This window comes from Chamaea fasciata, unplaced genomic scaffold, assembly GCF_029207755.1.
Source record: "Chamaea fasciata isolate MVZ Bird 193981 ecotype frontalis unplaced genomic scaffold, bChaFas1.0.hap1 SCAF_25, whole genome shotgun sequence".
NCBI lineage: Eukaryota > Metazoa > Chordata > Aves > Passeriformes > Sylviidae > Chamaea > Chamaea fasciata.
Window position 1 is genome coordinate 4,781,381 of NW_027094110.1, and position 9,853 is coordinate 4,791,233.

Consider the following 9,853-nt stretch of genomic DNA (forward strand, 5'->3'; position numbering starts at 1 on the left):
GCCAATCCCCCGGTGAACCAAAGAGAGAGCAGCCTTCCCAGTGACACTGTCTGCGGTATCCCAAAGGCGCCTTTCGAGGGTATGGCTGGACTTTTTTCTCGTCTCCGCTTTCCCTGCACATCCCTATCCGTGTTTAATAACTCTCTTCCCAGATGCCGAGAGCGCTGGCGCTTCCACGCCCTGGCCAGGTAAGTCCTGGTAGGCGCTGGCGTGGGTGGGCAGCGGGAAGAAGCTCCTCGTTTCTCATCCCGTTCAGGGATGATGGGGAGGGGAGGGGGGAGAAGAGGTTCAACATCTGCCATCATCTGGAAAAACCTCGGGAATGGACATTGTTCGCCGCAGGAGCGTGAGGGTGCTCAGAGGAGGGGGAGGAGGAGGGGATTGCCGGCGGGAAGGTTCCAGTGGATGCACAGAGCCCGTGGAAACCACAGCCCCGACTCCCTGGGATGTGCTGGGTAAAGCACAAACTCTCCCTCAAAATGACCTTTCTCTTTCACCGTCGCTCTCCCTCGCGTGGGGGTTTTTTTTTGTTATTATTATGATTTTCCACGGGCAGGGATTTCCGCTGAAGGATATTAGTTAATCAGATTCTGAGAAGCAGATGTTGGGTGATTTAGGAGGGAAAAACGAGGCAACTTTCTAGTTCAAGCCTCGGCTGGAGCCCGGAGCGCGGTGCAAAGCTCAGGGAGGATGTACTGTGGCTTTGGGATGCACCGTTAATTTTGGTCTTAATTAAAAGTGAGACAGATAAAGTGGTTTGGGGACAGGTGGGGAACCTCCCTCCAGTGATGGGGACAGACAGATATCAGCATGCTCTGGGGCTTTAAGGTAAGGAAAGGAACCTCAGAGCCCTGCATCCCATGGGAAGCTGTTCCAAGGGCCTGAAACGGAGCTGAAAAGTTCCTTTCCATGTCCCAGCGGGAATGAGCCTGGCCTTCCCCTCCCAGCCCTGCCCATGACATGTAAATTGTCCTGTCACAGCCCCGTGCCTCAGTTTCCCCAGGAGGGGTGATGCCGGGGGGGCTCAGCTGGATGTTCACGGAGTCTCTGGAGCAAAGGCAGATATCAGCACGTCACAATTTCGTGTGTGACCAGAAATGAGATGTCCCTCCAAGCTGGGGCTGAGGAGCATCCTTGCCCAGGGTGCAGTGCTGGCAGTCAAGCCCTCCTAATGCAGCAAGTACCGAGATCACCTCACGGTGCTGCCTGGGGATGCAATCTCCCCTCGTGGGTCCTTTCCAACTCAGCCCATTCTGTGGTTCTGGGAGTTTCATGCTCAGCTTTAGCTGCTCAGCTTTGTTCCACTGCCAAGAGAAGTTCCTGTAGGTGTGGACCCCTCTGGGTCCTCCCCCAGGCTGGAGGTGTGGTGGGTCATGTCAGCTCACCCTGCCACTGAACTCGGATTCGAACTTTGTTTTACTCTGATTTAAAAATCAGCTCGGGATTTATTTTCATAAAAAACAAGAACGCAATGACGTGGGCTGCTTTTCTTCTTTCCTTTAATACTTATTTTCCCCTCGGAAGTGCTTTATCTGGGCCAGGTTTGTTGCAGTATCCCTTTGTAGGCCTCCTGATGCTCCAGGCACCAGGGTTATCCTCAGCTCCGGCTTGCTGCTCTGGTGCCACAAATCATCCTGCCAGCACCAGCTTCTCACAAAGCCACCCAATGGTCCAGTCTGGGATGAATCCAGCCCCATGGAGAGCAGCTGCACCTTGGGCATGTCCGAGCTGGACACGGCTGGGGCTGGAGGACTCAAGTTTAGAGTCCTTGAGGCTCCCCAGCTTTGCCTGAGATCACTCTGGAGACAAAATAATACCGGTGGTGCTGCTGCTGCTCCAGGCATTGATTCCATCCCTTGCCCCAACCACTCCTCTCTACATGTGCCCAAGAGGGAAATTCGGCACAAAACCAGCCTGAAGCAGCTCTGTAGGCCCGGATTTCTAAGAATAAGCAAGCTTTGTGGGTTTAGTTCAAGCAAAGAAACCTGTAAATAGCTTATGATAAATTGCAGGATTTGTCCCCAAATCCAGAATCTCTTCTACCTAGGAGAGAGCGAGGTTGAGCCTTGTCTGGGGTGTGGATGCTGGGTCCTGTAGGAAGTTCTGCTGTGAGCATTGCAAAGCTGAGAGGAGGAGAGGGAGGTTTTGTAACAAGTCCGGATCTTAACGCCCATTTCTGCAACAGATTCGGGAATTTTGGCTTTTCCTACCCCCCGTTTCCCAGCTGTGTGTCAGCAAGGATCGAACCTCTGCTTCTGGGGAGGCAAAACCTTCGGTGCCCCAAATCACCCCAGTGAAAGAGGGAGCTCGAGGCACTGGGAGCAGCTCAGGCCCCATGGGGGGCTGGGTCCCTGCCCAACCCTGGGAAGCAAACCCTGCACTGGGGACCATCCTCATCCCAGGACCGGCCCCAGCGCCACTGCTGCTGCTCCGTGGCCTAAATTGTGTTGCTATTCCTGGCAGTCGAGGGCATTTGGGTTTTTCGTCTCCCTCTCGCTGGAGCTGGCTGGGTAAGAAAGCCAGAGTGCCCTTGGTGAGCAGCGGTCACGCAGAGCAGCTCCACGTGTCCTCCCGCGGTGTCTCATGTCTGGGAAATACATTTGGAGGGGAAATAAATCAGGGCGCTGAATTTACTTGGAAGGTTCATGTTGGGGAAAATCTCCACAGGACCATTCCCTGTTAACACCTAATTTCTCTCTGTGCTTCTCCCTGAGGCAGGACAGGTAATTTCCCAGCTCCATAACTTGGCCTGGTCCCTGGGCTCCTCTTTGACTTTGCTGAGTTCAGAATGATGTCAGTGTGTGGGGAGATGTGTGCCCAGGAATATTTGGTGACTGTTCCTGTGTGCCTCACAGAGCTGGGCTGGGAAATAATCCACCCCATGGCCTGAAAGGTGCTCTCCAAGAGATCCCGAGCTTCTTCCTGGGTCTGGGAATATTGGGTCTGTTGTGGAGGATGCTCCAGGAGAGCTCTGGAGGATGTCACCCCGTCCTCTGCCTGCCCCAAGGCAAGGGGTCCTGCTCCTACCCCTATTCCCAGATCAGAGGGGTTCTCCAAGGCTGGTGGACATTTCTCCTCCTGGCCTTCTTCCTCCTGGGTGGCATTCCCCAAATTCCAGTGTGGCTCCTGTTTTGGGAATTGTTTCCAAACAATGGTTGACCCATCTGCAGTGTGCCCAGGACCTCCTGGGCTTTGGCCCAATGCCTCTCCCACCTGGACCAAGGGCTGCTCTTAACGTGGGACAGCCATGTTTAAAACCTCCAAATCCTGCTCTGTGCTTTGAATCCGCACCTGGAAACGGATGAAATGACCCCTTGCTCTGGGATCACTGGGGAGAGGCTGGGTGGGACACCTGGATTCACCCCCACCCTCTGCTGCTGCCTGACCTTCCATCCTTGGGTTCTGTAGGTGTTTTGGGGAGGTTTAACCACGGCAAAGTGCCAAAAGGGTGCGCAGGATCCAAAGGTGAACGACTTGCTGGGAGTCATTTTGCCAGTCAGTGGCATTAACGCTTCCATTACCAAGCAGAACAGGATCGTGTGACCTCGGGTTTGTTTTTCTCTGCACGTGCACAGTTCAGCTCTGTGTCCCTGTCCCTTGCAGATCCTCCTAGCACGGGACAGGCGCGGGCAGGCGGCGTCGGCCGCGGGGATTTCTGCTGCTGAGCTGCTTAGCGTATGATGGACGTGGCCAGTTGGAAGGAGATGGAGGTGGCACTAGTCAGCTTTGACAACGCTGATCAGATCGTGGAGGATCCCTGCTACTCCAACGACCTCAGCCCCGCCGGGCAGTCGCGGAAAGGCCACCCCAGCTGCGCCAACCTCCTGTCCAACCTGCGGATCCTCATCAACAGCGAGAACGCCAACAATGAGACCATCTTCTCCAGGTTCTCCGCCGAGTTCAGCGACCACCTGGTGGGGGAGAGGGTGGGCATGGATGAGGGGGACCAACGAGTCATCATCAACATCGCTGGGCTGAGGTTTGAGACGCGGCTCAAGACCCTGGACCAGTTCCCGGAGACCTTGCTTGGGGACCCGGAAAAGAGGATGCGTTACTTCGACTCCATGAGGAATGAGTATTTCTTTGACAGGAACAGGCCCAGTTTTGATGGGATCCTGTACTATTACCAGTCCGGGGGGAAAATACGGCGCCCGGCCAACGTCCCCATCGACGTCTTTGCTGATGAAATCACCTTCTATGAGCTGGGTGATGAAGCCATGGACCAGTTCCGGGAGGATGAAGGGTTCATCAAGGATCCTGAGACCCTCTTACCAACCAATGACTTTCACAGGCAGTTCTGGCTGCTCTTCGAGTACCCTGAAAGCTCCAGTGCAGCCAGAGGCGTAGCTTTGGTCTCCGTCCTGGTCATTGTCATCTCCATCATCATCTTCTGCATGGAGACCCTGCCGGAGTTCCGGGAGGAGAGGGAGTTTAGGTCCACCCAGGAGCTTTCTAAGAATGTGACAGACACCTTGCTGGCCCACAGCACCTTCACGGACCCTTTCTTCGTCATAGAGACAGCCTGCATCGTCTGGTTCTCCTTTGAGCTCTTTGTCCGCTTCATCGTGTGCCCCAGCAAGACCGAGTTCTTCAGGAACATCATGAACATCATCGACATCGTGTCCATCATCCCCTACTTTGTGACGCTCACCACCGAGCTGATCCAGCAGAGCGAACTCAACGGGCAGCAGAACATGTCCTTGGCCATTCTGCGGATCATCCGCCTCGTCAGGGTCTTCCGCATCTTCAAGCTCTCCCGGCACTCCAAGGGGCTGCAGATCCTGGGGCAGACCCTCAAGGCCAGCATGAGGGAGCTGGGCTTGCTCATCTTCTTCCTCTTCATCGGCGTCATCCTCTTCTCCAGCGCCGTTTACTTCGCGGAAGTCGACGAGCCACAGTCCCATTTCTCCAGCATTCCCGACGGCTTCTGGTGGGCCGTGGTCACCATGACCACCGTGGGCTACGGGGACATGTGTCCCACCACCCTGGGCGGCAAGATCGTGGGGACTCTGTGCGCCATCGCGGGGGTGCTGACCATCGCCCTGCCCGTGCCCGTCATCGTCTCCAACTTCAACTATTTCTACCACCGCGAGACGGAGAACGAGGAGAAGCAGATGCTGCCCGGGGAGGTGGAGCGGCTGCTGGCCAGCGTGGCCACGGGCAACGGCAGCATGGAGTCACTCAATAAGACCAATGGGGGTTACCCTCGAGACAAGGCCAAAAAATGATGGTGGAGGCCCTGAGGGACTGGGCATGGTCAGGTGGGATTGGCTGGAAAACGTATCCAACAGCTGCATGCTCTGATTTTTTTTTTTTTTTTAAATAATGTGCTGCTGCTTTTTTTTTTTTTTTCTAGACATTTTTCAATCTCTGATTTCCTCTGGCTGTTCAAATAAATACCATCTTTCTTATCTCTCTGCCCTGCCCATCAGTCTGGTGTTTTTTATTTGATGCTCATCTGCTTGACATTTCTCTTCTCTGTCCCTGGCGTCAGAGTGGAATTCCCCACATACAGAGACTTCCCCATTCACTGGAGAGGAAAAAGGGCAAAATGACATGAAATGCTTGGCTCGGTGACACCCAGCTGTCCAGGGATGAAGGTGGCTCCAGCTCCCTGCTTTGCTTAACCCACTTTAAATTGTTCCTCCGCACCCACCACTTCAGATCTGGGGGGTCTGACAAATTCCCCGGCCTGCGACAGCTCTGGCTGAAAAATAAGCTGGCAAAAAGAAATGAGAAGGGATATTTTTAGCTGGATGAGTTCCCTGGTCTGCCTGACTAATTAATTTTGGTGGCACAGCAGGGTGGGCAGTCACGGATGGACGCAAGGCGGCAGGTGGGGGATTCGGGGATGCTGACCAGGCACTGTGGCACAGCCACACCAAAGGTCCAGGGCACTGCAGCTCAAAGCCCACCGGGGTTTCTGCTGAAAAACTGAGCTCTGAGAGGGGGAATGGGATTTCTCCCGCAACAAACGCTCGTTATCTGCTCTACAAACAACCCTGGGGATGAGCCACTGTGACCTTGTAGCTTTCATTGTCACTTCTGGTGCTGCAAAGGGGGCACAGAGCGATGAGAGCCAACATTTCCTGACAGCTCCGCTCCCTGTTGTAACAAGGCACTTCTGCTTTCCTAAAAATGCAAATTTCCAGCGGCACTTTGGATGGGAGCAGCCAGCAACAGCTCATTTTGCCATTCTCTCCAATGCCAGCAGGTTTTCTGACAAAAACATTTTGTTCCCACTTCACTGTTTCACTCGATTTTTTTTTTTAATGTTTTTGCCTTCATTAAAATCCCAGCTTCGCATGCAGTGTCTCATCTGCTCTGATGTCCCACACCTGCTGCACAGATGTCTCATCTCCTGACGGATCCCCATGATCCTTACGCAGCGTGCCAGCATCCCCGGTTTGCAATTTCATTCAGAAAGCAGTGGTGGAACAGGGATCAGATTTATTGCTCCTGCTCTGTTGGAAAATGTGGGTTTGGGCTTGCTGGGATTTTTCCTGTGGCAGAAATCCCACAGCCCTGGCGGGAGGGGGTTGTTATTTTGGTTTTAGGGGATTCTGTGCGCTGTCTTTCTTCAATGAGGTGTTTTGCACCCCAGGAGATGGATCTGAGACGTGACCAGTACAATTCTTTCTCCCACTGGGACAAACCCCACTTATCACCTGCTCTCCCTGGTGGGTTTTTCCCATCCCTCCACCACCTTTTCCCCCTCCCTTGCAGCCCTCACACCATCATCTCAAACAGGAGAAACTGTCAGAGCTATTTAATCTCCTTCCCACTGTGTCCAAGTCCCATCATCTGTGGGGATGCTTGGAGAATGCACAGCTGGGCACAGCTGGAGGAGGCACAGCTGGGCACAGCTGGTAACAGCACGAAACGTTCCCAGCTCCTCTCTTCTCACCCCTCAATCCTCTCCAGCAGCTCTTTCAAATCACTGTTTTTATTTCATAGCAGGTTCTTTCTCATTTTCTTCTAGAAAACTTGAATTTTTTCCATTCTTTTGCATTTTTATTTTTCCCCTCCCCAAATTCTCTCCCAGCCTCTCTAGTCAGAAGCACTTTTGGTGGTTTTTTTCCTTGGGAAACCACCATGAAAAACTCTGATGAGAAGGTTTGGGCTGGGAAACATTGAGCCTGATCAGCCATGAGCACATTTCCACTCCGCCTGCAAACATGGACCGTAATGGTGCTGGGATGGATGGATGGATGGATGGATGGATGGATGGATGGATGGACGGATGGATGGACAGATGGACAACCTGATTCTTATAAACTTGTAAACTTAATCCTCAAATAAAAGAATAAATGCTTCAAAATCTGGTATGCAGAAAATACTGTTGATTTGGACTCAATTTTTTTTGTTCCCGGCTTTGTGCTGCTCCATGGCAGCACTACTCCAGCTGGGAATTGTGTGTGGGAGGGGTGGGACATGGGGCAATATTGAATCCCAGGATGGTTTGGGTAGGAAGGAACCTCAGAGCTCACCACATCCCACCTTCCACTATCCTGGGTTGTTGCTTCAAGCCCCGTCCAGCCTGGCCTTGGGCACTTCCAGGGAAGGGGCAGCCACAGCTGCTCTGGAAAACAGATGATTGCAGCTCTCCAGCTCTGTGAGATGAGGACAAACTCTGCAGTTTGGCTCACACCATCCATTGTGGGAGGCCAGGTCCAAGGGGGATCCCTGACTGATGCCGTGGGAAGGGGGTCAGAGGCATTAAACCTCTCCAGGCACATCAACCTATTTCCAACTTGCCCAAAAGAGGAGGAAAACCAGGCTGCGACTTCCCAATGTCAACACTGATTAAATCCTACAGGAAACCCCGTTTTCCTGCACAATTTGCAGTTCTGTCCCTTCCCAAACACAGGCCCAAAGCTCAAAGCTCACACGAAATCCATAAGAAGCCCTCAGTAACTGTCCTGTTCCAGAGTCAAACCCTAATGAGCCAATCTGTCATGTCCTTCTGCACAGAGGATCAATCCCCTCTTCAAATTTTTTACTGCCCCAGGAACAGCTAAAATAAGGCAAGACGCCCCCTTTGCTCTGTCAGAAAGGTGTCCTGACCGTGTTTTATCCTTGGAGCAAGATAAAACCTGTGGCTAGGTGCAAAATATTTGCAGGTAGGAATGACACCCTCCTTTGAGCTGAAATTCCCGAGAATCCCAGAACGGTTTGGGTTGGAAGGGATTTTAAAACTCATCCTGTCCCACCCCTGACAAGGTGGGCAAGGTCACCTTCCACTGTCGCAGGTTACTCCAAGCCCCGTCCAAACTGGCCTGGAACACCTCCAGGATGGAGGATCCAGGTTTGGCACCGCAGCCACGAGATGGCATCCCAGGATCGGCATTTCCCCGCTACAGGTTGGTCCCCGCTCTCCCATCCGCGCTTGGAAGCTTTTGGCTGGTTTATTCCTTTATTGGAATGTGAACACGGGTGCGGGAAGGGCTGCCCCGGTCACAGGGATGCTCCGGTGGAGGAATCCCTTTGCCGGGAATTCTCAGCACCAGTGCAGGAGGAGGATTGAGGAGCTGCCCCTCTCCCCGGCACGGCACTGAGGCTGTCGGTCCTGCCTGGAATAAGGACCAACATTCCGCTCCCAGCCAACTCTGAAAGCTCAGCTCCAGCCCCTGGCTGCTCCTCCAGGTCTCGTCCGTCCTGGCAGGGCTGATCCCTGCACGGCTGATCCTCGGAGTCGTGGTTCTGCATCTGCCTCATCTCTTGTTGCTCTTAGTAATGAGAAAATTCCTGCGATGGAGCTGAGGGCAAGTCCCATGTGCCCAAAATCTGGGGCTGGGTCACTCCTGTGCTTGGGCACAAGAGATTGCCACCGGCTGGGCTGGGAATCCCAGGGATGTGTGATGCCAGGGGAATTGGGGGGGGGGGGGGGGAATAAATCACACTCCCACCATCCCACGTCACATCCTCCTCTCTAGTCAGCTCAATTTTTACACAGTGTGAGAAGAGAATAATAAATTTCCAACCCCAAATCACCCGGATCTCTCCCTCCACATCCCTGTTCCTGCTGGGTACGGAATCTCCAGGCCCCACCAGTGATGGAGCCTCATTTAGCAATAAATAATGCAGCCAGTCCCTTGTCCCTCAGCACTGCAGAAATGAAGACACAGCAGGGATCTGGATCTCTCTCCCGGCTTCCTGCTGAGCAATTCCACTGCAGCTGATCCTGGGGAAGGAGGCAGCCTCCAGTTTTAGCAGGGTTGGGCATGGATGGAGGTAATTTCCTGATCAAAACAGAATTCTGTGCTCCTGTAAAAGCCTCACCGTGGGAGGCACTGGGTGGAAGCCTTTTCCCGCTCTCTTGGGTGGTCCAAGGGAAATCTCCAGCTGAGCCACATCCTTCTGTGGGACTCTCTGCCCTGGGGTGGTTTTGGGTTGTCAGACACCGTGCAGGGAAAGTGGGAACAAGCGCTGTGCCCAGGGATGGGGAGCTACCGGGGCAGGAACTGGTGGGACGTGGTTGTGGGTCTGCAGGGCTCTGCTCTGGGATGGTTTGTGTCTGGAGTGGTGAGTTCAGCCTCCCTGGGTGGAAATTTGGGGGTTCCAGAACCACCCACTTGCTGTAACCCCAATAAAAGAGCCAATCTTGGCTTCCACCCCTCAGCCCTGTGCTGACCCCAGCTCTGAAAGGCCCCAAGCAGAACTGCCGTGACCAAATAGTCCTTGGCCACCACAAAGCAGCTGGTGCACGCCAGCTCCTTCCTGACGCCTGCCACTGCACCATAAATAAACGTGCAGCCACCAGCTCAGAGCCGCCAACACTTTATTTGTGCCCAAAGCCGTGGCCGTGGTCTGGGGCTGGATAAATCACACCAGAGCTCATGTCGTAGTGGAT

At 53.7% G+C, this 9,853-nt stretch overlaps 1 protein-coding gene across 1 annotated transcript; it reads left to right on the forward strand.

The window, feature by feature from the left end:
• The first annotated feature begins 3,677 nt into the window (after positions 1-3,677).
• KCNA10 (potassium voltage-gated channel subfamily A member 10) lies at positions 3,678-5,228 on the forward strand. Its single transcript, XM_066204122.1, has one exon. The coding sequence runs from the start codon at positions 3,678-3,680 to the stop codon at positions 5,226-5,228; it is 1,551 nt and encodes a 516-aa protein (XP_066060219.1).
• The last annotated feature ends 4,625 nt before the right edge of the window (positions 5,229-9,853 follow it).

Coding starts and splice junctions, on each gene's coding strand:
- KCNA10 (XM_066204122.1), top strand. CDS start 3,678: ATGATGGACGTGGCCAGTTGGAAGGAGATGGAGGTGGCACTAGTCAGC.